Here is a 27,488-nt window from a genome sequence, read left to right on the forward strand (position 1 = left end):
ATTTTCTGCTTTTCACTGACACTTTGCTATAGGGGGAAAAATAAACTTAAACGTTTCAAAGCCTGTTTGGTATGGTTTCTGTGGAAAGAGTCTTACGAATCTTGAAATTTTGGGAAAGGGGGCATACTAGCAGACAGAAAGGCTGCAGTCTTGTGCACACATATGCTGTACAGTTGCTCGGTGACAGGCCAGATAAACAGTGAGTCACAGAGATCCCAGCCAAAACCCCATACCACCATTTTCCATCCTCCAGTACAACCACCCGTTCCTCTCTTCGCTTATACTTTCCAGCTCTGCATCATTCCAGAGACTCTGTTATAACTTTTCACACATCTTGCTCAATGCCTGTGTTTTTCCTCTTCCCTCATACAATCCCACAACCTGTGAGAGCATTGTATGTGTGTAACCCTTCAGGTTTATAAAGAAAGAGAGGAAGGGTATCTCCCCGTTTCCACAATTTCGCCATGGAAAGATACACAAATGAGAAACAGAGGCAATCCACCCCTGGCTCCAATTGCTAGCTGGTTTACATTGTGACTCAGTGGTGAAGAATGTGGTGGGATGGGCTTGAAGGAGTTATTAATATCTCTTTTCCTCGGGTCCGTTAGATTTCGTTAGATCCAGGACTTCGACACAGTCTCTTTATGGAAGACGTTAACATCCCCCTATTTGGACTTTTCTTCAGGCCTGAATCCTGCAAGTTTCTCTGTGTGTGTGGTGACAGAGTTACAGAGGCTGTGTGAACATGCAGACATTTGAGATCCACCTCATAAATTGAGCAAGTGAACACAAATCATTATAATCATCTGCAGCTTATACTGAAGCTCCTAACAAATTCCTTAAACAAAACCGGGTGGTTAAAGTATTTACGGTAAAAGAATACGCAAATATATTGCCCATTAAACAGAGAAAGAACATATTTTAGTCAGTGTGTCAGCATAACAATATTCCCTTTGGGATACAATGGCATGTCATTTTCCATAAGTCTCGTACCAAGCGTTTGAATGTGTTCACATGCAAACTATAACATTGTGTATAAGGGATAATGAAAATGTTGTTATCATTTACTTACCCTTATGTTGTTCCAAACCTGTATGAGATTCTTTCTTAGGTTGAACACAAAAGAAGATATTTTAAAGAATGTTTGTAACCAGACAGTTGACGGTAGCCATTGACTTCCTTTTCTATTGGGTGCCTTCAACTTGTGCTGTCTGGATACCAACATTTTTTTAAATATCTTCTTTTGTGTTCAACAGAAGAAAGAAACTCATACAGGTTTGGAACAACATGGGGTGACTAGACTAAATGATGACAGAAATTTCATTTTTTTGGGGTGAAATATCCCTTTAAGAGGGAAAAAAGTGTTACATAAAGTCATCAAACACGTGGCAGTCTTGACTACATAGCAACCACACAGGCAAGAAAACACGCACAATATTTGTTCATGTCTTGGACACCGCCTCCACGCCGGGATTCCCTCACAGACCAGCACAGGGGGGTCGTATATACGTCACCATGCCTACATGGGGAATTCCTCACAAAGATGTCCAGCAAACCGCAGGATAGCTGGGCCAGTGTCATTTCACATTATCAGAGTGCGTCCTCTGGTGGACTTTTACAGAGACCGCACTGTTTTAAGTGTTTGACTCATAGACTGTAAAAAAGAAGAAGTTTGAATTCGGTCATCGCTAGGCCTATATCCTGGAGTTCGGAATATTAAGCAGACATTATGTTTAATTTTTTTTAAAACATTTGTTATGTTTATAATTTTAAACGTATTGTAGTGGTTAGTTTATAAGAATCTTTCATTAAGTGCAAAAGAGCGCAGCAGAATTATTATTATTATTATTATTATTATTATTATTATTAGAAAGCCATATTAAAAATATGTGTGCTCATTTTTGACCTTTGAATAAAATTGTACTCAAAATGTATTGGAAATAAATTAATTAATATTATATTAGGGTACTTCAAAAAAAAAAAAAAAAAAAATATAGCCCAACTTAACTTTTATTTTGAAAGGAAACAGTGGACGGACATGTTGAAAAAGTTTCCGCAGGGATGTGTTGATGTGGCTGGATTCCATAGTCTGCCGCTAAAGTTGATCTGTAAACAGTATTCATGGATAACTCCGGTAAAGAAAAAGAGGCCATGGCTCTCATGGCAGAAGCCGAAAAGAAAGTGAAATCCTCGCAGTCGTTCTTCGGCTCTCTGTTTGGGTATGTTTTCTAACTTTTAACACACTGCTGATAGGCAAACCGGGGTAAACAGACAGTTAGCATGCTAGCAAGTTAGCTGTCAAACACTAACTTTATATAAGTAATTATCAGAATGAAAAGAAGAAGAAAAAAACTCCAAACATAAAATCTTATGGCTCTATATCGCAAAGTTTGAGGTCTAGTCTTGTGATCTGGCGCTAAATGATAAAATAGTCTAGTCAGGCGACGAGAAATCAAGTCAGCTGACACCCTCTTCAGCCAGTTACAACATCACTGAGCGTATCTGATCACATGAACTCAGAGAACCCTCAAAACCCTCATAGCTAAAAATGTAATTCACATTAATTTTATGACAAATAAAAAAAACTTAATACGTGTCCTTCATGACAACATTTACTGAACCGAAACAACTTCGGCTTACTTGACTACCTACACACACACACACACACACACATACATTCATATATATATATATATATATATATATATATATATATATATATATATATATATATATATATTAGGAAAAATCATATTAAAAATGTTACAGGAGGCTTATATTAACAACGTTTATTTATAGCCTTACATCTCTCAATCAACATTGCAATTGCACAATTCCAATTAAAGCTAACTTACAGAACTTTATTTCTTATTTCACGAGTATGAGCTCCTTATTCTCACTATATAATACTATATGGGCAATAAAAGCCTCAAATGTATAACTTTTTTTAAATTATAAAAAAAATGTTTTGTTTAAAAAGGTTCATAAGGTTCATTCCATTTTAAAAAAAATATATCCACATTCCTATCAACAAAATATATGTACTAATCAACATTCATTTTATGGTAACAAAAAAATTGCTTAATAATGTGTCCCTCATGACAATTGTTATATTACATATATTTTTCGAGCTCTTTCGTATGTATATCGTGGCCACGAATTAACAATTTGTTCTTCACCGACACGTCAACGCGTTCTACTAATTTGTTTGTTCACTCGTTTGAAGTAAATTGTGCGCACAACATAATCATTTGTTCCCTCGATTTAATAAAACAAGAGAACAAATTATTGGTGGCCATAATATATATATACACACACACACACACACACACACACACAGTTGTAATCAAACTTATTCAACCACCATTGCAAATCAGGTTTATTGGCAAAATATACAGACTTTCAGCTGTTTGCAATGAACAAATCAAACAGAAGTAATTGAAATAGCTCAACACAACAAATGTTTCAAGTGGTTTCCCTAAATTCAACTGAAAATGCAACTTTTAATGACTTCTGCAGTCTCAAAATTATTCAACCCCTTCATGGCAAGCATCTTTAGTACATAGTAGAACACCATTTTGCTGTTATGACCTTCTGCAAACGAGATGTATAACCAGACACCAGCTTCTGGCAGCGTTTCTGAAGAATCTGAGCCCGTTCTTCTTGAGCAATGGCCTCCAGTTCAGTTATATTCATGAGATTAGTCAGGACTTAGTCAAGTCAGGTGACTGTGATGCCACTGTAGAATCTTCCAGGACTTCTTCTGCAACCAAGCCTTGGTGGAATTTGAGGTATGATTAGGATCATTGTCCTGCTGGAAGGTCCAACCACGCTCAAGCTTCAGCTTCCTCACTGACGGCATGACGTTTTCTCCTAATTTCCTGATATACAAAAATTAATCCATCTTGCCTTCCACACGCTGCAGGTTTCCAGTGCCAGAGGATATAAAGCAGCCCCAGAGCATCACTGCCACCCCCATGCTGAACTGTAGGCAGACTGTCCTTTTCAGCATATGCTTCATTCTTCTTCCTCCAGACATACCGCTGATCCAAAGGGCCGAAAAGTTCCAGTTTTGTTTTATTGCTCCACAGAACAGAATCCCTAAACTTCTTTGGCTTATTTATATGATTTTGAGCAAATTGGAGCCGACTTTTCTTGTGCTTTTGGGTCAGTAGTGGTGTCCGTCTTGAAGTCCGGTATGCGTTTAGTACGTGCCTTCCTGTGCAGCTGAAACCTCAGTGCCTGTGGCCACCAAGTCTTGCTGCAGGTCTTTTGTCTTTCGAGGGTTTTTCTGAACCTGCCTTCTCAGAAATTTGGTTGCAGCCGTTGATCGCTTCCTTTTTCTGCCCCGTCCAGGTAGTGTAAGGGTGCTTTCACACCTGCCTCATTTAGTTTGGTTGAATCGCACTAGAGTTCGTTTTCCCCATTGGTGCGGTTCGTTTGGGCTGGTGTGAATGCGGCAATCGCACTTGGGTGCGCACCAAAAGCGGACCAAACAAGCGTACCGAGACCTCCTGGAAGAGGTGGTCTCGGTACGCTTTGAAACGAACTCTGGAGCGGTTCGTTTGTGGTGAGAACGTGATCCGACCTCGAACAGAACCAACTGCCAAAGAACTGCGCATTTTTGGACTAAGCCAGTTGCATTATCTAGGATGAGGAGAAATTGTTTGTTGACAGTTTGCAGCTCGCGGACAAACTTGGAGTTGTGAGGAGGTGCGGAGCCTGATAGAAATTATTATTAACATTATTTTCGAGCCGCATCCTCGGTTCATTCTCAAATATTATTGTTTGTCTAAAGTGGTGTAGACAAACTATATAATAAAATATGACCAAGGATACAATCAGCCCACGCAGTCGTCTCTCCGTGTTGTCTGCCGGATTTTCCACCTCTTTGTTCTTTGTGAGTTCTGTTGGAATTTTCCTGCACGTTAATTCTGACCAATCGAAGTGCAGTTATGGAAATGCATTCCGAGTGATGTGGATGTTGTCACGGGACTGCTTTTTGGTTTGTTTTATCAACTCATAAACTGATTCGGACCAGAGCGATCAGTGTGGTGTGAAAAGGAACCAAAACGCCTTAAAAATGCTACAAAGTATAACTTTTCTTCCTTGGTCCGGACCAAATGAACCGAACTACAGATGTGAAAGCACCCTAAACCACTGTTTGTTTAACTTTGAACTAGCGAACTATGCTTCCAACGGTGTCTCTAGAAACATTTAGTGCCTTCGCTATCTTTTTGTATCCTGTTCCTTGTTTGTAAAGGGTGATGATATCTTCTCTTAACTTTTTGGACCATTCTTTTGACTATTTATAATAGGAATGCACCGAAATGAAAATTCTGGGCTGAAATCGAAACTTCTGGATACATTTGTCCGAAAACCAAAACCGAAAATGACTGAAATAACCCGGAATATCGGCTGCAAAGGGGGCACTCGCGAGCACCCATCTGAAACCTAAAATGACAAATGGGACACCCTACGGTCTCATGGACTTAACAGGCACGCGGCAGCGATTGTAAGTCCACAAGACCGAAAGTGCATATGAAGTGTGCTCTTTGTGACAGGGCCTGAGCAGTTGCTTTGAAGTTGTGCGTCTTCAGAAGCGGAGCCGCTTGCAAAGTTACAACACATGGTAATAGGTCATTCCTGATTGCTGAACACAGAGGGCCGGTGCGGCGCGGCATATTTTCGGCTAACATTTTCGGCCTTTTTTTCTCTTTCTAACAAAAAACGAAAATAATAATATTATAATTTTCGGTGCATCCCTAATTTCTAACATGCAGTCAAACGTGACACTCAACAAACTTAGCCAGTTCAGATATTTCATGTGTTCTAGCTCAAGCACACCTGGTGCAACTAATGAAGCCCTTGATTTGCATCAGGTGTGCTTGAGACAAATATTTTGCAGATTATATACATATAGTATGTACTAGGGATGGGACGATTACCGGTTTCACGATAAAATGTGCTGACGGTTAGTAATATCGTTTAAAATTTAATTATCATTAAAACCGTGTTTGATTATCGCGATTTAGATCCTGTTCAGCCAGCAACAGTCTGACGCAGGCGCAGCGCGCGATGTTATTTTTTTATTCAAGAAGGAATGGCGGAAGGCAGTGACCGTGCTCGGGAGATTTTTCAGCCTTTTAAAAGAACCAATTCTGATGTGTGGTCATATTTTGGCTTTAACAAAAGTCCTGAGGGAAACTTAATCGAGGATGGTCACCCTGTCAGCAGAACATGCACAAGAAAAAGTCGCTGCAATAACTTCAGATCTGCCGAGTCGTCTTGTGACCATCACCGACTGTTGTATAGCGAACGCAAGGCAAGTTAACTCAATACCAAAACTACGTCTGGGAAATCATTGGGCATGAAATGTTGTTTTAAGTTGAACTATTTTATATCAATAAACGTGAAACTTCCGCAGTTGAGTAAAGTTCGCAGCAAGTGGCTTAGCCAAAGACGAACGAACAAGTTCAAACAAGACTATTATAAGAGTGACATTTAAGGGATTATAATTTATATTCATTACACTTATTACACCGATTTTTTATTTTTTTTTTACCACATAGGCTAATTACGGGGACATTGAATTGAGATTAATGTTTTCTTACCTTTTTATAAATCATGTACAGCGTACAAAGCAACCGTTCAGATAAGATGATCACAACAATATCATCAAACTCTGTAAACAACAAATCAACTCTGATTTATTAATTTTCAATACAATTAAAAACGGAGACGCGACGGCAAATTGTATTTGAATGAAACGAGAGAGCGCGTCCGTTGTGATGCATGTTGTAGGCTAACGTCTGTCAGAGAGTTTGAAGTCTGCCCAGATGAAGAATACATGACAGTGCAAATGAACTGGTAGTTCCACGAGACTTTTATAGATGTTTTCTCTCAGTTAAGCACACTCTTCACATACATGTCGAAGAGCGAATGTTAAAACTTAAAAGGGAAAAGAAAACACTAAAAAACTCTCTACAAATCAAAGTGGAAGTAAACACGTTATAATAACAACGGTCAGCAGTAGAACGGTCATCTTCCTCTTTGCGCGAGTAATCTCACTCACTGTGCGTGCGCGCTCACATAAAAACAGCATGCATACAATAACGTAGGCTACGCCATAGAAGTAGTTATCTTAAAGGCACATTAACATTCCTGTCATGAACACTACTTAACACTAGGTGGCCGTTACAATGCATGTGCGCGGTCTTATGATGCGTTGCTATTGATTCATTATAAGGAAGGAAATGCTTTAAAAAGTGCATAGAGCTGCTTGTTTTATTTGTTGTTTGTTGATTTTCAAATATAAAACTTGTTGCAATGTCTTCAGTGTGAGCATCAACCCTTTTTGAACACTTTCATCACGTTTTAACAAAACCGTGATAATATTGATAACCGCGATAATTTTGGTCACTATTATCGTGATATTAAATTTCCATACCGTCCCATCCCTAGTATGTACTCTATAAATATGTCTGCATGCCATGTGTGGAGCTTTGTAGTTTATGATTTGTTATAATTTATGACTTGTTATTTGTTTGAAATCATCATTCTAATATTCATTATATTTCACCAGGGGCTCTTCAAAGATGGAGGATGCTTGTGACTTGTATGGAAGAGCTGCAAATATGTTCAAGATGGCCAAGAACTGGAGTGGTAAAGACATTACAATTAGCTTCAGTATAAATAACATATTAACATATCTACTTTTGACTTTTGTCATTTTGTCCTCTTCATTTACATGTGTGAATGGGACAACAATGAGGAAGAAGTTTGTGTGTTAAAGCATACAGTCTATTTATGTCTATTTAATGTTTGCATTTTGTTGTGTAAATGTGTTTGTTAGCTGCAGGAAATGCTTTCTCGCAGGCGGCCCTCCTACACCTGCAGATGCAGAGTAAACATGACGCAGCCACAAACTTCATTGATGCCGGAAATGCCTTCAAAAAATCCGACCCTCAAGGTATTTATTTAAATGTCACGTTTACATTTCTCAACATCCAACTACTATTAACAAATATGCACAGCAAATAAAGCTGTGTGTGAAATCAGTGTACAAAGATTTTCAAGAACATATCATGATTCATCAGTAACTTTTGCACTAACATTCATTCAGAATTTTAAGCAAAAATATAGTAAAAGCAGTAATATTGTGAAATATTGTTGCAAATTAAAACAATTTTCAAATGTAATTGTTCAAGTTTTTGCTGCTTATTATTTTTGTGGAATCTGTGATACACTCCCATTCAGAAAGAAATACTTTTATTCAGCAAGGACACATTAAATTGATCAAAAGTGACACAAAAGACGTTCGGAAAGTTACAATAGATTTCTATTTCAAATAAATGCTGTTCTAGTGAACTTTCTATTCATCAATAAATCCAGAAAAAATGTATCAGTCTGCACAAAAATATTAAGCAGCAATAAAAGTTTTCAACGTTGATAATAATAAGAACCACTATTAATAGAGCACCAATAAAGCAGCAAATCAACATATTAGAATGATTTCTGAAGGATCATGTGACACTAAAGACTGGAGTAATAGCTTTGGAAAACTGTAATAATATAATATATTTTACAGAATTACTGTGTTTTTGATCAAATAAATCCAGCCTTTGTAACATGAGACTTCTTTCCAAAGCCTTTTAAGCGCATCTTTAGGGAGTGTGAGTGTCATATGTTTGTTATGAGGGACAAAAGCTGAGTTTGCGCGGAAAGCCCTTATATGGGCGTTTTAATCAAATGACTTGCCTAACACATGCGGTCCCTCATTTAGAATGCTACAAATACATTAATGTTAAAATGAGGTAAAAAAAAAGAATTAATATCCATTGTGAATTATTATAACTAGTTCACCTGTGTGTAGAAATATGAATAATTAACACATATTAGTGAATGAGACCCATTGTTTTGTTTTTTGTGCACTAACAAAACCAAAAAAATTGGTTCTTATTACTTTTGAGTTAATAGTTATCTAGCAATCTGCAGTTCATTGAAAATGATTATGGTTCAGTCAGATGTCTGTCATTCTCTCCACAGAGGCCATAAACTGCCTGAACAGGGCCATTGAGATCTATACAGACATGGTAAGAGTCTTTCTTACATCTGTGGAGGCTGTAGACAGTGTTATAAAAACAAATAGAGCTGCTTTTGTGGCACAGAATCATTTTGACTCTGTTTATCTTTCTGAAGTGAAAACTTGTTTTAGAAATTATTCAACATATCCAAACCATTAGTTTATAAAACATATTGCAAGTTACTTAATACACCACTGGAGGGCACTGTAACCCAATGCATGTGTTTTAGTGTGCCGAGACCTGAGTTCTAATTCCCGCTTTCACACACAAGATTTCTAGTCTCAGACTAAAATGCATGTTTGTGCTGTTTTAACTGAAATCAATTTTCACTGGCAAATCTTAAAATGTCAGTGCCATTGTTTTATCTCAAGAGGCACACCGGTCATGTTTTTTTTCTAAGGCCCGTTTATAAAAGCTACTTAAATATCCTAATTAAACCAAGGCTTAATCCAAGCCCTGTCTGTGAAAACAGGGCTAAATGTCAAGTTATTAATCACAATTAAAAAAATGACAATATGACCTGTAATTCCTGATGAAACCACGGTCTCAAACTTTTAACTTGCGAATATCCTTAGCAGACGGAAATAATCTCCAAAAATCAGTTACTGTTGTCAAATGCCATGAGGTGCGACTCCCCAAAAACTTGATGATATTTATGAATTCGTTTGAAGATATTTGTAAAACTGCTTATTAAGTTTTGATATTTTGAAATTAGAATAGATTAGAAATTAGATATTTTTTTGCAGATTTTTTTTTATCAGTATAATCTGATATTTTCGAATGGCTTTCAATGGAGGAAATAGTCCCCCCCCCCCCCAAATGTAATGGTGTAGTTTTTCGTCTCAAACTGACCAGCTGAACTCGCGAAAGACATTTAAGCTGTTTTTCTCCTGTGAAGTCATTTTCTCTGCTGCGTGTTTCCTCTTGCCTGGAAGGAATGAACCCGCATCACAAGTGATTGTTTTGTGTTTCTCATCTTGTAGGGACGTTTTACAATCGCAGCGAAACACCACGTCACCATCGCTGAAATTTATGAGACTGAACTGGTTGATATTGACAAGGTCAGACTTTTTTTGTCACAATAATAGATAATTTTCTATTGTAAACCATATAAAATCCATCAAGTTTATACAAAATCTGAAAGGAAAATGTATTCACCTTATTCAGTGGTTGTTGTACTTTATGACCTTTTCTCAGGCCATAGCTCACTACGAACAGGCAGCAGACTATTATAAAGGCGAGGAGTCCACAAGGTACGGCAGTTTTGAAGCTTTTTTTCCCCTGCTGTTGCTCAATACTTAGGCTATAGGTCTTCAGTGACGATGTTGAGAAGGCCAGTACAATGGGTTATCTATAACTTCAGATGTTCTCCAGGAAATAATTTAGATTACTTATTAAAATACCTAATGAATAGCAAGCATGTTTGCTGAAGCAGACCTTTGCCCCTTTCACACAGTTACAGTACTATTCGAGATGTATGGCCTTGTATGCAATATATGACACATGACACTATTATTCATTAGTTCATAGCCCTTTGGGGGATTTTTCCCGTAATTGTAACAGAGTCATACTCTAGGACTGTGAAATAGTTTCTAATCTGTTCACTTTGTCTCTGATGCCAAAGTTCAGCCAACAAGTGCTTACTCAAAGTTGCCACCTACGCCGCTCAACTGGAGCAGTACCCTAAAGCCATTGAGATCTATGAACAGGTAAACAAACATATGACAGCCTTGGTTTCAGTGCACTTGATCTCATTGGAGGTCCCATATAAGGGTCATCAAAGTTTAGCCATAAATATTTCCATGTACAGTACATATTTGTGTTGCTAACATTGATCTGAGATACGTAAATGAAGGTAGCTGTTAAAGGGGTAATTCACCCTAAGAGGAAAAGCAAGTCATCATTTGCCCACCCTGGTGTTGTTCGAATGCCCTTCTTTCTTTCTTTCTTTTTTTAACCACAAAAGGAGAATTTTTATAAAAATGTCCCACTCACGCTCGTGCGTATAATGGCAGTGAATAGCGATTATGCTTTATCAAGCTTTAAAAAAGATGCAAAAATATCACAGAATTATCTCGTGTGACTCGTGCTGTATATTCCAAGTGTTCTGGAGGTGTAACGATAGGATTTGGTGAAAAACAAACCGAAATTTCAAGTATTATTTAACGAAAATCCTGACCTTGGCCGTTGGTCTTCTGTGCACGGCATGTGTTCATGAGACTCTGTTAGTGCCGCAGTTTCCGATTCCCCCTGAAAAAGCACACAAGTTGTGGTCACTTACTGGCTTGCGAGAGGATGCTGGCGCTTCTCCATCAGTGTGTTAAATTGTTTATTTTAAGGTGTTGTTGACAGGGGCCGGTTTCACAAAGCTATTTTAGACCGGTCTATAGCGTTAGACAAGTCTAAAATAAAGACTGACTTAATTTAGACCAAAGAAATTTAACACCTTACCCCCAGGCTAACTTAGGTCTAAGACTCTGTTACCTTGGCAACCAGCAGTAACAATCAGTTACATTACAAACAGCCAAAAGAAAAGGCAAAATGGCTCATAATTTGTGGTTTGCTGAAGACGTTATGAGCTATGAGAAGGGAATATTTCCTCTTAAATATTTCTTTTTTGGCATCTTACCACAGGGATTAAAGTTCTCCGTCGCTACGACGGATTTCCGTTAATTGCAGCAAGTCTATGACGGATTTCCGTCAATATGGTTCCAGTCTGTCCTTAATGTCTTAAATTCACTTTTAATAATTTTAAGGCCGTAAATAGGCTTTCATTTCTCAATAGTGAAATAAATGTCTTAATTTTAGTTTAAAGACGAGGTGTATTCACCCTGCTGAAGGGGATGTGATCAAAGCCTGGAGTGGAGCAAAAGCACGTTCCTCTCTCCACTTTAAGCGTTCTGTAATCACTTCGCTTATGATCCACTCCGGGTTTTCAATTACCGCGCACGGAAAGTGCATGTCAGGCTACAGCTGAGCGCTGAGGTAGAATGGAGACACTTATAATGCAGGTAGGGCTGGGCGATATCGATATAAAAAAAATATATCGATATATTTTTGAAATGCGATATGGAATTAGACCATATATCATATTGATATAGTTCAAATTTGCGCTGTGATCCTTGCTCCCCGCGCCCCGGCTCCTCCTTTTCCACTCTGCGTGCGTGTTTATTAGAGCATGTTGTGTTACAAGTCCCTAAACAAAGTCCATTTCCGATGACGTCACATTTCTCCTGCAACTCCTTACGGCGCCATCTTGTGTGTCAAGTGGGTCAAGCGTTTGTGTTACGGAGCATGATAATATCCTGAATCGGCATTATTCTGAACATGAAAATCATACGATTATTCTCCGTTTGGCTGGAGTTAATGTTCAGTGCTGCTCTTGTGAACATTTAGAGGTTTTGTGCTCTGGAGATGTGACACTTTATCTAATCATTTCCAAGATGGGCTAGCTAAATGCGCTAACGTTAGCTCTCATCGGCTGTCAAATCGCTGTACCCAGGCGGCTACTATCGACACAGCCTTTGAGAGGTGCTGGCTGGGCAGAAGCACACTCTGACGATTGTCCACCTTCATCACTTTCTCTGTGGCCACATCAGCTGGTCGAGCCAGAGGCAAAGGCTAAACCTGGAGTACATCGCTCCGTGCCTCTGCTCTCCATCTCTCTCCTACACTAAATTATTTCGGAGCGTTGTGTTGTTGTTGTTTTTTTACCCAGATGGTGTTGTCTTGACACTGAGTCTAAATGTACCGTATAATAAGGGCTGTGCAGATATCAGCCGCCTGGCTACAGCGATGTGAACCGTCAATGCAGGGCTCCAGACTAACATTTCCACGAGGGAGAGAGAGCAAGACAGCGCTTAGTTTGGAGACGGTGAAGTTTTGTTTACACTTTCGCCTAGCTCCGAAGAGAGAGAGAGAGAGAGAGAGTGCGTGCTCGCGACCGTCTCTCTCTCTCTGCTCGTTCTTTCAGTTAAACATGCGCCCAGTTCATCTACATTACTCACCGATCAAATAAGACTTTGGCGGGACAAAAATTCACTTTGGCGGGCGCTAAAACAAGTTCAATGCAGGAGAATTCATGCGTGAATTTAACTGAGTAGTACATGACCATGCACTCGCACAAATGCGACCATATAAAATTTTAACTCGCACATTCTAACAAAATAATTGTATGCTTCCAGAGACTTTCTTCCTCTTAATTCGTCAAAAGTGTACGCACTAACGGTGTGGATGAGATACTTGGCAATGTCCATTTCCTGAATATCGGGGTACGCCGCAGGATTAGCCTACATAACCAGTCCTCTTTCGACATTGTGTAAGGATCCTTTCCATCGATATAACTCAATTTCTCATCATATCTTGCCTTGCAAACATCGTCTAATGTGTCCCTGTAAATAACCTTCACCTTGTCGCCAGGTTTGGAGGAATTTGTCATCGTTATCTCAACACAAAAGAGTCAAAAATACTTTATATTAACTGGCTTTCTATTAATGCAGCACAGTGGCTACTGACAGCTTTGACACACAACATGGCGGCGCGCCACAGAGGATAATGGGTAATTCGCGAAACGGAAACCCATTTATACATAGTTCCCACAGGCCAATTAATGTCACGTGACCTCCCCGGAGACGCCATCTTTGAGGGCAAAAGCTGCTGTGTTTACAATGTTTTACCATACTGTCTATGAGTTTTACAAGCAAATTTCGAATATTTCTTTCCATTTATAATGTTACGAAAATCACGAAGAGACAAAGTGACAGAGATTATAAAGAGACTCTATTAACACAAGACAGAGAGAGGTACAATGCGAAAATTTCAGTCATAAATGGTGTGGATCCGTATGCGCTAACAAAGGAAGCACTGAGCACTGATTATGCAGCTTTGCCTCAGATACAGTATTATCATGTGTATCATTATCTGGTATTGGCAAGGAGTTTTAATACATGTGAGCAATTCCGAGCCTGGAAATATGTGCATGAATATGAATATAAACGGTAATATACACGGTATGAAAATAAATAAAACTCGCGTGCAAATTAATTAATGTAATGCGGAACTACTTTATACGCAGGTTCTTTAGGGACATAATCTGAGATTGCCGTGCTGGAATGTGTGTGTGTGAGTGTGTGTGTGTGAGAGAGTCGCGGGCGCAGTCGAACAGTGGAAACAATGTTGTTTTTGTATGTTTTTAATATCTCGTCATTTTGTTCATACAGGACATAATTCAAACTGCAAAGTGTTAACTTATATTTGTGTACACTCGCAATTAAAAACAACAAATTCTTGCGTGTTTTGAGGGAGTTTCTTTCCTGTTTATCCTCGCCAGCCATAACCTCCGCCGTTGTTCTGACAAAAGCTTAGTCTTCTCACATTCATGAAGTCTAATGACGGGTATACTGTAAAATCCAAATTTAACTGAACCTCCGACACGATTTAAACATCCATTGACCCAGCAGGAGATCACCATTTTCACTTTTTATCACGAAATTAACTCGCTTCAGCTTCTTCCACTATTGTTCTGCCCACAGAAATGGCGCTGGGTCGGCAAATGCTAAAAAACTAAATTTAACTGAACCTCCGGCACGATTGGAACATCCATTGACCCAGCAGGAGATGACTATTTTCACTTTTTAATCACAAAATTTCCATTTCAGCTTCTTCTTCTCATGTTCTGCATTTTAAGAATGTTGTGTTCTGCCCTCAGAAATGGCGCCTGGTCGGCAAATGCCCGTATGTTGTGACGTCATGTGGGAACTATGTATAGAAGGGAGTCACTTGCGCTTCAGCCTGGTTGGTGCTCACGGAACAGGACACAATATTCAAGAAAGGAAACCCAAGGTCTAGCTAGGACCAAGGAAACAGAACCGGAGCACACAACGTTTTAAATAATTTATTAATAAATAACGACTAACGTTTCGACGCTCATGCGTCTTCTTCAAACAATGGATGGCAACGATGTACAGATTTTATAGCATTTAAGTTCCAATCATTGGCTACAAGCCTAGATAGGTGTGGTACATCAATTAATCAATCATAATCAAGCACTCAGGTGTAGACCAAAACGAAAAAAAAAAAATAAATAATAATAATAATTTACAACACCTTCAGAGAAAAAAAAAAAAAAACACAAATGCAAAAATATCGACATGTATAGAAGTGTCTCACAGTGTGAATTATAAAAAACATGAGAGGCCCAGTTCCTCATTCAGACCATTAGGTTCCACTGTGTTAAGAGTGAAAATCCAGAACGCCTCTCTTTGTAGTAGGGACTTGACTATATCGCCGCCTCGTTGGGAGGGTAGAATTCTTTCAATACCCCAAAATTTTAAGGACGCATTAGAGCCATGATTAGCTTGTACATAGTGTCTCGCAATTGCATAGTCCATATTACGGTTCTGAATTGCTGCTTTGTGTTCTGCAATGCGTAATTTAAGGGGCCGTTTGGTCTGACCTACATAGACTAGACCACATGCACATTTCAACATGTAAATCACGTGGGTGGTATTACAATTAATAAAATAATTAATCTTGTATTTTTTACCTGACTGAGGATGGAAAAATTGCTTAGTATCATTTGAGTTAGAGCAATGGGTACAATGTCCACATCTATAAAAACCCAAAGGAGGAGCCGGCAACCACGTAGATTTTAGTGAAGGGCTCATGGTCGTGTGAACCAACCTATCTCTCAGTGAGCGCGGACGTTTAAAAGTAATACGCGGCGATTCTGCACATATATCTTTAAGAGCTGGATCGCTCTGCAAGATGTGCCAGTGTTTCTTAATCACATGCTTTATTTCTCCGCCAATATGAGAGAACTCTGTGGAGAAGCAAAGTCTTTGCCTAGAGACGCCTTTGGTTTTAATCAAAAGATGTGATCGTTGCGTCGATCTAGCTCGTTCATAAGCTGCGGAGATGTCGCTTTCAGTGTAGCCCCGTTTCGAAAGCGTTCTATCATTTCTACTGCTCCACGCTCAAACTCGGCATCGTTACTACAATTTCTTCTAAGCCATAAAAATTGGCCAATAGGAATATTTTTAATAAGTTGTTTAGGATGATGGCTATCTGCTCTGAGGATAGTATTTCTGCTAAGAGGTTTACGATAGATCGATGTTCCTAAACCGCCTTGGGAATTTTTGTAAATAGTCAAATCTAAAAAGTTAATATTGTCTGTAGAGTGTTCTACTGTGAATCTCAGAAAAGATGTGGTAGAGTTAATATAGGCCATGAAATTCTCCAATTCAAACAAAGTCCCTGTCCAAATGAAGAAAACATCATCGATGTATCTCTTCCACAAAGGGATTTTAGGGAGAAATAGGTTGTTCACAGGATTACCAATGAATTTAGCTTCCCAAAAACCCATTACTAGGCATGCAAACGACGGTGCAAAGCAACTCCCCATACTGATCCCACGCTTTTGTAGATAATAATGGCCCGCATATTGGAAATAGTTCATTGTTAAAATGACTTCCGACAATGTCAGTAAGAATTCATTGGGAGGAGCTATATCCGTGGCCCGTCTTTCAAAGAAGTGTAACGCCTCAGTCCCTGCTTCATGAGGAATGCATGTATACAAGCTTTGCACGTCTCAAGTTACCAACATGAAATCATGATCACATTCAAACGAATCCAAAAGTCTCAATATGTCAGATGTATCCCCTAGAAAAGATGGTAATTCACATACATACTTTTTCAAAAAGAAGTCAAGGTACTGTGACAACGGTTCAGTTAGACAGCCAATACTAGACACAATGGGCCTGAGTGGTGGATCAATAAGAGATTTATGTATTTTGGGAAGTCCATAAAACACGAGGCATACAGGATGTTTTACAGTTAAAAAATATTTTTCTTTTTCAGTAATCCAACCCCTATGTAGTGCCTTCTCCAATAGCTGATCAATCTCCACTTTATGGTGTTCTAGGGGATTGCGAGTTAATGGAGTATAGCAATCTTTGTCATTAAGTTGGGACATGATACTCAAGTTGTATTTATCAGTACTCATTACAACAATCGAACCCCCTTTATCAGCAGGGCGAATAAGAATATCTGATCTCTTTTCTAGTTCATTCAAACTCTTTAATTCAGAATGTGACAAATTAATTCTCTTTTGGCGTGCTTTTTTGCATATTTTAGTGAACTCGTTTTCTACTAGATTTTTGTATGTAGTAATAGAAGGGTTCAGATTAGAATAGGGAACAAAAGTAGATTTCTTTCTGAAAGGTGTATTCTCTCTAGTAGGTGCCATGTTATCAACGGTGGAAATTGACTGCACAGAAGTACCCATAATAGGCCCAGATAAACTAGGTTTAATGGAAAAAAAATTCTTAAGTTGAAGTGATCGGAAAAATTTAAAAGTATCTACCTTGAGTTTGAATGGATTAACAACGTTGGTGGGGCAAAAAGATAAACCTTTACTTAACACTTTCGTCTCTCCCTCGCTTAAATTGAATCCCGAGATGTTAATCACAGTCTGTTCAGGTTGCGTGGATTGCGTGGGGAGCGGCGCGTTGGTTCTGCTGGATACGCTCTGCGACCTCTGCCTCCTCGACCCTCTCGAACCCCTCTTTGTCCGTTTAGACGGGGAGGCTTGGCGTTGGGAAAAAAATTCCTAGTACCATGTTCCTAGTACCAAGTCCATTCTATGTTGCCTAATATATTTAAGCCATCTTCTCCAAATATTGTTAAATTTATCGACTTCCTATCTAATGTACGCAGTTAGCTTTTCCATATTATAAATGCTTAGCATTACATCAAACCATTCTTCCACTTTAGGCACCAAATCACTTCGCCATCTTCTGGTTATTGCTTTCCTACTAGCCAACAACATAATTCGAAGCAATTTATAATCGTCCCTTCTTTTTAAATTAAGAGTCTCAACTATCCCAAGATACATAATTTCAAAGCTGGTTGGTATTTTCATTTCTATCACCTCTTCAATTATCACTTTTAATTGTGTCCAATATTTCGTTATAAGGGAGCATCCCCAAAAGATATGGAAGTGATTTGCTTTAGTTTCACCACAAGATCTCCAACATTTGGTATCTCCATGTTTTCTCTGTGCAGGGGTTGCAAATGGATGGTGTATTTTTCTATCCATATTCCCTCCAAACTGAGGAATTTGTAGTTTTCCACTGATATTTATTTATTTCCCCCCAGTTCTCACCTGACACCACTATGTTTGCCTCCCTCTCCCATCTTTCTTTTACATATATTGTGTTGTCTGCCTTCATGTCCTCCAGGATCCTGTACAGCTTGGAAATAACTTTCCGTTCTATCTGTGATCTATTTCTGTACGTCTTTAACGCTCCGCTCAACGGTTAACGCTGTTAACTGTCGTAGCAATCTTTTTCCAAATTAAACATTTCCTACTACATTCTCTGCTAATTTTCCCAAGTAAAATGTCCTTGTAACTGTTATACTCCTCCAACAAACACATATTTTCCGGCATTTTTCGGACATTGTTTGGACTTAAAGGCAAGATTTATTTCGACAACCCAGACTGCACTATCAAGGCTCGAAATTTCGACCATTTTGGTCGCATATGCTCCTGAAATTTAACTGTGCGACCTAAAAATATATTTGGGAGCATTTGTGTAAATGCAAATGATGGTTCTGGTGAGACCGGTTTTCATTTCTGTACAAAATGTTCACAAATTACTGTATAGTGTGTACCTTATGTGCGCTGATACGCGGTGGCCAGACCATGATTCTATCCAACGTTACATAACCAATCAAACTTCATCCTTACGTTCTTAAAGGGATAGTTCACTTTGAAATTAAATTTTGGTATGTTTTAGCTTACCTCAAGGCCATCCAAGATGTAGGTGTCTTTTTTTCCGCAGTAGTTTCAATTTTAATATTTTTAGGTCAAACCGTTCTTGTCTGTCAGTCATATAATGCAGGTCTATGGTCACTGTCTCAAAGAGCATGCACAGAGTCCAAATTAAAACAATTCGAACTGAATTGCCGTAGACAAGGCGACATCTAGTGTATATATCTATGCACCAGTCTGTTTGACACTTGCCACTGCACTCTGTCCAGTTACTCTTTTAACTGGTTATTTAAATATTCATGTTGACAATATGCAATAATGCTGTGTGCTTCATGGATACACTAGAATGTTTTAACCTCACTCAGCATGTTCACTTTCCGACACACAAATATGGACATATATTAGATCTGGTTTGCACTTCAGGTATACTTATTGAACAACTTGAGTGTACTGATGGATGTATAAGTGATCACAAGCACCTCAAGTTCAATTTGACTCCTCCTCCTCTGCGGACTGTGAAAGAAGTGTTATCTGTTTTATGGAAATCAGTGATATTGATCTTGACCTTTTTAGTCATACTATTGGTGACTTACCAGTTGTGGTCTCTATCAACCAGTATAATGCTGCTTTTACATCTATTCTGTTTGTTAGTTTGCCCCTGTTGTTGAAAAATGTTTCTTTTAAGAGATCATTTACCTTGGTATACATCTGAGTTAGCCTACTTAAACATTTAAGGCGATAGGCAGGCAGTTGGAGTGGAAATATAAAAAATCTGGCCTAACAGTTCATAGATCAATGTTGGATCAGCATCAGATTGAGTATCATAATGCTCTCAAAGCTGCAAACGTGCCATATTATTCTACTATTATTAGTAGTGACATCTCTAATCCCAGAGTTCTGTTTAGAACAGTCAATAATCTAATTAAACCTCCCAGTAACTTTAACTGTTCTACCATTGAGCAGTGTAACGCATTTCTCAATTTTTCTTTCAACTAAAATTGAGAATATTTATAACGCCATTGCCTGTGAGGATGCTTCTGAGCTTGTTGAGATGCATTCTCCTAATCTCTCTGGTCTCATTTTTTCAGTTTCAGTTTAGAGTTGATGTCTAAACTTGTTTTGTCAGTTAATCCTACTACTTGCATACAATACTTCCACTCCCCTTGACTTTTTTGAAAACTGTCTGCCTGTTATTGTACCGCTCATCACTGCTATTGTCAATGCTTCACTCAATACAGGGAGTGTCTCTTCTGCTCTAAAAATGGCAGCAGTTACGCCAGTTCTTAAAAACTGACAAGCCTGGGACAAGACTGACAAGTTTCTTAAAAACTGACAAGCCTGGGACAAGACTGACAAGTTTCTTAAAAACTGACAAGCCTTCCAAAAAGCCTGGGAGTGATACGATCGATATGTCGAATTATCGACCTATTTCCAATTTACTTTTCCTGGCAAAAGTGCTTGAGTGTGAGGTTGCTGGCCAACTCCATACTCATCTCTGTACGAATAGCTCTGTTCTGTCTAGAACTGTGTTAAACTGGTTTAAATCTTACCTCTCAGATCGTGCCCAATTTGTCTACCTGGGTACTAACAGATCTCAGACTGTGCCTCTGTGTCAGGGTGTCCCTCAGGGGTCAGTTTTGGGTCCTGTTTTATTTAGTGTTTATATGCTGCCTTTTGGGCAGATCATTCAGAAGTATGGCCTGAGCTATCACTGTTATGCAGACGACACCCAGATTTATATCAGCTCTCAGCCTGATCTCTATTCTTCCTCTTCAGAACTTTCTGAATGTATTTTGGAAATCAAAGCATGGATGAAACTCAACTTTCTAAAACTAAATTGCTCCAAAACTGAAATCTTATTAATTGGCACTTCATCTAATGTCAGTAAATGTAATGATTTTAAACTTTCAGTAGACAACACTCAATTGTCCCCTTCTGGCCAGGTGCGTAATTTGGGCGTGATTTTTGATGCTCAGCTAACTATTAATTCTCATTTTAAAAACATAACAAAGGTTGCTTTTTTCCATCTGAGGAACATTGCTCGTATTAGACCCTTTCTCTCTAGGCCTGATGCAGAGAGGCTTATCCATGCCTTCATCACGTCAAGGCTTGATTATTGCGGGTTTACCAGCAAATTCTGCGAAGAGGTTGCAATGTATACAAAACTCTGCCGCACGTGTTTTGACTTGTACATCCTCAAGCCATCACATTACTCCCATGCTCCAGCAACTACATTGGCTTCCAGTTCAACCATGTATTGATCTAAAAATTGAGATTTTAACCTATCAAGCAGTACACAGGTTGGCTCCAGATTACATCTGTGATTTGGTTACTCCATCCATTAACAGATCTCCATACTCTCTCTCTCTGTGTCAGCCTTGTTGTAAATTAAAGGGGGGGTGAAACACTCATTTTCACTCAATCTCCTGTTAATCTTGAGTACCTATAGAGTAGTATTGCATCCTTCATATATCCAAAAAGTCTTTAGTTTTATTATATTTATAAAAGAAAGATAGGCTGTACCGAGTCTTTCCGGAAAAAAACGAGCGGCTGAAGGCGGGCCGTGTGGGCGGAGCTAAAGCTGTGCTAACGCGCCGAGCTAACAACACACAGAGACATTTGAAGCAGTTTTACTCAACGCCCGGTTCCAACGCAAGACCGCGAACCTTTATCATTGCGACTGCTCGATCCTTAAGCATTAGACGATCTGCAAATCCGTCGATCTGGGCTTTGTTTATAAAACAAGCATCGTCGAAATGCAGGGAACAAACAGTCTTGCACAACCTCCGTTGATGCTCTGAAAAAACAAACTCCATCCACTGGTCCCTCCTTAACGCTGGGTTCTTTGGGAATCTGTGCAGGGTTGTCTTGCCCTGGCAACTAAAAACCCACTTCTTTGGTGACATTGACTTCCCTAAAGCCGAGCATAGCGCTTTGATGGGCGTAGTCGTACTGCTTTCGCTCTCTCGCTCTGGTCTACGGTTGTGCGCGCGCCCGCGTCCTTCCGGAGAAGTGCCCTTAGGACCCGTATAAGGAAATTCCGCCCCATCTGACGTCACACATGCCCATACTCGAAAAAAACTTTCCGAAACTTGTAACAAACCGGAAGGAGCATTTTTGGAACAGAAATACTCCTTCAAACGTACAATTTAATTTTTGAAACTTTGTCCATGTTTAGCATGGAAATCCAACTCTTTAACAGTGTAAAAAACTCAGTATGCATGAAATAGCATTTCACCCCCCCTTTAAAAACTTTTTTTCCTGTTTCCTGTTACAGGAAAAGGCCCTTCCCCCCATGGTTTTTAAGTTTGGGGTCAGTAAGATTTTTTAATGTTTTTAAAGGAAGTATCTTCTGCTCACCAAGGCTGCATTTATTTGATAAAAAACAGTAATATTGTGAAATATAATGACAATTTAAAATGTTATAAAATAAATATTTTAAACTGTAATTTATTTCTGTGATCAAAGCTGAAGTTTCAGCATCATAACTCCAGTCTTCAGTGTCACATGATCCTTCAGAAATCATTCTAATATGATGATTTGATGCTCAAGAAACATTCATTATTATTATCAAAATAATATTTTGTCAAAATTCTTTGATGAATAGAAAGTTCAAAAGAACAGCATTTATTTAAAATAGAATATTTTCTAACATTATAAATGTCTTTACTGTAACTTTTGATCAGTTTAACTCATCCTTGATGAATAAAAGTATTGATTAATTTATTTATTTCCCCCCAAAATAAAATTAATTCTTACTGACCCAAAACTTTTGAAGGGTAGTGTTTAATGTTACAAAAGCTTTAGATTTCAGATAAATGCTGTTCAGATAAATGCTGTTCTTTTAAACTTTCTATTCATCATAGCATCATGAAGTGAAACCCACAAACACGTCTGTCTATACTGAGCTGTTTTTCCACTCGTTTCTCTGTAAACACTCTAGTGGAGTGCAAAAGTCTACCAAGAACTACTACTGTATGTTAGATATGTTTGCATGATGGTGACTTGAAGTAATGTTTAGCATTTTTCTTGTGATTCTTTCTTGTGCATCTTGATGTTGGTCGCTATTCACTGCCTTTATATGGACCAAATATATATTTTTTACAAATTTTGCTTTTTGTGGTCTGAAAAAGAAAGAATGTGATACTGCATTAGAACGGCATCCAGTGAGTAAATGATGACTTAATTTTCACGTTAGGAAAACATATCCCTTGAGGAGTGATCATACACATGTTTCACCAGTCACAAAAGCATCACATTTATACCACATTCTATCACTTTTTCTAAGTTTCTCAAATGAAGCCTGATCGAATCTCATGTGTGGGTTTCATTATCTAATTAACAGATCTGAAGAATGCAGTCAGTTTAACCTCAAACTCACTATTTGTACATCAGCTTGAAACAAGAAGTTGCATCTTTTTGCAAATGTAGATTTGGAGGAAAAAAGTTAAGCTATTTCTTTATTTGTGCTGGTGGGTTTCCAGGTTGCAACGCATGCAATGGACAGCACTCTGTTGAAATACAGCGCAAAGGACTATTTCTTTAAGGCAGCTCTCTGCCACTTTTGTGTGGACATGCTGAATGCTAAGGTATGAAACACCCTACAATTACCCATTCCTTCAAACAAGCAATGGAAAACAGCGGTGTCTTTTGCAGCTTCCTTTCATATTTCTTGTCTTTGATGTACCCCCCCTTCCCCTTCCCCTTGTAGCTTGCCCTCCAGAAATATGAGGAAATGTTTCCAGCCTTTTCAGATTCACGTGAATGCAAATTGTTGAAGGTAAGGTCGGCTCTCAGCTCAGTATTTATACAAACCATTTTTGTATTCTTCCTGCTAAAGGTGTGTTCCTAGATTGGCTTGTCATGCAATGATATTTAACAAAATCTGCTGAGAGTTCAAACTATACAAATTGTAATCGCATCTGTTTTAAACCAGTATGTTTAAACGAAACTTGCTGGTGATGTGAAAGTATTGTGAATAAACCACAATCACTCTGCCTGAAAAGTGTGTTTGGTGACATTAGCACATTGTGGTCCTGACAGTGGGATAATGCATGAATTATGTGCTTAATGTTCTTTTCTGTTTTTTTAACAGAAACTTTTAGAGGCCTTTGAGGAACAGAATGTGGATTCATATACTGACGCTGTAAGATGGGCTATTAATTGCTCTTTCCATTTGGTTTCAACATATCAGTTTCACTAAAAACAAGTAAAACTACCTACCTGACACGCCGAAAGCCGTTATCAGTAGCCATGATTCCACCCACATATTTTTACGCAGTGTTTAGGGTATTGCGTAAAAAAATAATAATGGATGGAAACACCAAGGTGTGCATAAACAAAACAACTTGCCGGACTTCCTCACAGGAGGATGGGATTGATAACTGGAATAACCAGCGGATCGGTTTCATTGCATTGCATCTCAAATGTTGGTTTGGTCATTCTGAAATGCCTGAGCCAAAGTCTGTCACCAAACTGATTCGGTATAATGACCTCTCAAAAGTGTCACAAACACCAGGGGCCTGTTTCAGAAAGGAGGTTAAGTGAAAACTCTTGAGTATGTTAACCCTGAAATGAGGGAAACTCTGGGTTTTCTGTTTCAGAATGGGAGGTATGTTAAACCTGAGAAAGCAGAGTAAGTCAAGCCCGTTTCTGAAAGAGAGGTAACTTATACTCAGAGTCAGTTACCATGGTGACTTACTCTGTGAACCTAACCTGGTCGGGAGCAGGTTTTCTTCGGTAAACCCAGAGTTTATATCGGTCTCCTCCCCTTTTGTAAAGAGGAAGTGGTGTTTAAACACCTCATTCATTCTTTCAGTACATTTTTATTAATAAAATTAATCTTTTATTAATAAAATAGTGCTATTTTTACTACAGTTTTTTTCTATTTTTTTTAATAAGATGAAGTCTATATAACTCCTTAACTGGCAACTGAAAATACAGTAGTAGATTAGAGTAATGTAGATCTAAACAAATTCTACAGAATTAAACTGTGGCATTTACTGGAAATCACTGAACTGTTCATCTGCGCTGAAAATCACTGAACTGTTAGTCTGTGCACCCGAAGTTGATGGACCGTCCTCCTGCTGTTCTTCCACACTCTGGGGGCGGGGAAGAGATAAGAATACCTGTTTATACTTAGATTTAAACTTTGATTCTAGGCTACTCCACATAAAAATGTGAAATAATCTGAATGTGTAGATTGTTTGATGTTTAGACACATAATATTAACATTACCTCTGTAGCTCTGGCAGCAGAAACACTTTATCCCCATCATCCTGTGAAGATGAGCATTTGGTTGAGTGCACTTTATAACACTATTTGTCATAATTTCTGGTGTATTGAGTAGGCTGCTTACGACTGCCTGGGGTTCTGTTGGGACAGGAGGCTCCAAAAGACAGATATTACCATCATAATCTGTTGGGAACAACAAAAACCCAACCCAAAGTAGAATAAATGGAAATATCAAAAGTAGCCTATATAAAAAATAACACATATGTAAACCATTTTATGAAGGCCCTTGGGTCTTCGGGAGTGACTGGCTCTGAAGTTCCTCCAGGAATTCCTTCAGCTGAAAATGCTGTTGCGCTGCTATACACTGGATGCTTTAGTTATTTAATATGTCACATGTTTGTAAAGTCAGGTAGCCTACACCCATGATATGCTCAAGCCTTACTTGATTGAATTATGTTTTTTATATTTAATTTTCAGCTGCTGCCATGTTCTTTAATGCCTGCAGGATTGCCCCTACATGAAAATTAAAATTAGGTTGAATAACACGCTGTTCTTCCAGTTTCACCTCTGATATTATAACAGTTGGGCAAGTTACTTGTATTACTAACTACAAATGACATCTTCAAAAGTGTAATTAGATTAATGTAATAATGACTATCTTTAGAAAGTGTTGGTCTACTTATTACTAAATCCCATATCAACCTGCATATCAAATCTCCATATCAAAAAGAAACTGCACTTTTAATGCTTTCAAATAAACAATATACAATTGCATGAATTATTCTTGAATTGACCAAAGTGTGTAGAGGGAGAAGGTTACATTAAAAATATACCTTTTAAAAATGTATGTTAAATATACAGAATTGTTCTATAGTCTAATGCAATTACATCAGATTTTACTTTAAATTACAGAAGAATTAAGAGTAATCCCTTTAATTAAATTACAGTGTTAATGTTCTAATACTGTAAAATTACAGTAATAATGTTCGTACTGGTGAGAAATATGAAGACCTCTTTTTGTCTGGCGCTGTTGCCATGGTGACTCATAATATCTGCGCTCCATTGATAATGGCTCTTTATAGTTGTGGTGCACGCGCTTAACTTACGTTGATTGAACTAACTCATTTCAGCTGTTCTGTAACCGAAAACTCAGTTTCCCATCTCAGGGTAAGTCAACTCAGAGTTCAAGTTTTAACTCAGAGTTGGTTGAACCTCCTTTCTGAAACAGGCCCCAGGCATCCGAATGCAACATAACATGACAACGTTTACTGCGTTTCGTCATAAAAAAGTCATTTATAATGTAAGATACAAGATCCGCAATGGCTTCCCCGATTGCTGCAACTTCCATTTTTATTTCAGATATTTTGCGCCAGTTTCCCAGGAAGTGAGGATTATGTTTCCTTGAACACACAGAATGTAAACGGTGCTTTATACGTAAATGTTTCCAATTTTCCGCACAAGTTAAATTTGCATCGTTGGATAGAAACATAGCTAGTGACTGTCACACCAGTTAAGCCGAACAATACCAACTTTATCTTCATCAGTTTCACTGTCATTTCTCTCCATTCTTCAGGTGAAGGAGTACGACACCATCTCACGGCTGGATCAGTGGCTCACCACCATGCTGCTTCGTATCAAGAAAACCATACAAGAAGACGAAAGCGACCTTCGCTAAGATCCTCCTCCTGATCTCTGCCCCTTTCCGCTCGCTCTGCCTCGTGCCTTTGGTCGACTATCTCTCTCTTTTACCACCAGCTCAACTGTCAGTGCCTTAATTTCCTTGCTTTACCTCAGACCTCTCTCTCTATGACATGCCGTGCCGCCAGACCTCAAAGAACACTAAATAAAGAGAGGCTGGTTGTTTAAATGTGATTTTGAGCGAGTGTTGTGTGAGAACTGAAACCAGCCACATTTATATTATGGGGTGCTGTGCACACCAAGCTTCAGAAATGCTTTGTCATCTGCCTATTACTGTATTACTGAGCTAAAAAAAGCCTTAGTTATTTCTGTTAACTTAGTTCTTTCTTTAGTTGTGGCATACATATTTTAATTCTTAGCGGAAGTACCTTATCTTGCATCTCTGCATATTTTGCTTGCGACTAATGTTTTTAATCAAAATGTTCCAGTTTGTTTATTGCTGTTATTTTGACATAAGGAGAAGTAAAAGAAGGACTGATTCCAACATGTACAGGGTGATTTTATTTATTCTCTAAAAAGTGAAAGGCAAGTGCTGGCCTGTCCTGTAACGTTTAAAATATTTACTTTCATCTGTGATTAAATTGTCTCTCAGCTTAAAATCTAAATACATTGCTTCTGTAATTAATAGAGCTGCGTGTTTTAATGCTCTGGTGTGCAAGGAAGTTTAGAGAGGTTATTTCCCCCAAAATAACCACTTC

General features: G+C 38.5%; 1 protein-coding gene across 1 annotated transcript; it reads left to right on the forward strand.

Annotated features, from left to right (window-relative positions):
• The first annotated feature begins 1,996 nt into the window (after positions 1 to 1,996).
• Positions 1,997 to 27,274, forward strand: napab (N-ethylmaleimide-sensitive factor attachment protein, alpha b). The gene is made up of 11 exons (XM_081372511.1): positions 1,997 to 2,219; positions 7,586 to 7,665; positions 7,856 to 7,972; positions 9,049 to 9,095; positions 10,070 to 10,147; positions 10,284 to 10,339; positions 10,711 to 10,795; positions 23,343 to 23,447; positions 23,570 to 23,638; positions 23,954 to 24,004; positions 26,666 to 27,274. The coding sequence occupies exons 1-11, from the start codon at positions 2,122 to 2,124 to the stop codon at positions 26,765 to 26,767; spliced, it is 888 nt and encodes a 295-aa protein (XP_081228637.1). The 5' UTR covers positions 1,997 to 2,121; the 3' UTR covers positions 26,768 to 27,274.
• The last annotated feature ends 214 nt before the right edge of the window (positions 27,275 to 27,488 follow it).

Source organism: Scardinius erythrophthalmus (genome assembly GCF_964197995.2).
Source record: "Scardinius erythrophthalmus genome assembly, chromosome: 8".
NCBI classification, from domain to species: Eukaryota; Metazoa; Chordata; class Actinopteri; order Cypriniformes; family Leuciscidae; genus Scardinius; species Scardinius erythrophthalmus.

What these genes read in the sequence shown, in the direction of transcription:
- napab (XM_081372511.1), top strand. Translation starts at nt 2,122, where the DNA reads ATGGATAACTCCGGTAAAGAAAAAGAGGCCATGGCTCTCATGGCAGAA. An exon ending in AACTGGTTGATATTGACAAG is followed by an intron (nt 10,148 to 10,283) that starts GTCAGACTTTTT and finishes ACCTTTTCTCAG; the next exon opens with GCCATAGCTCACTACGAACA. An exon ending in AAAGGCGAGGAGTCCACAAG is followed by an intron (nt 10,340 to 10,710) that starts GTACGGCAGTTT and finishes CTGATGCCAAAG; the next exon opens with TTCAGCCAACAAGTGCTTAC.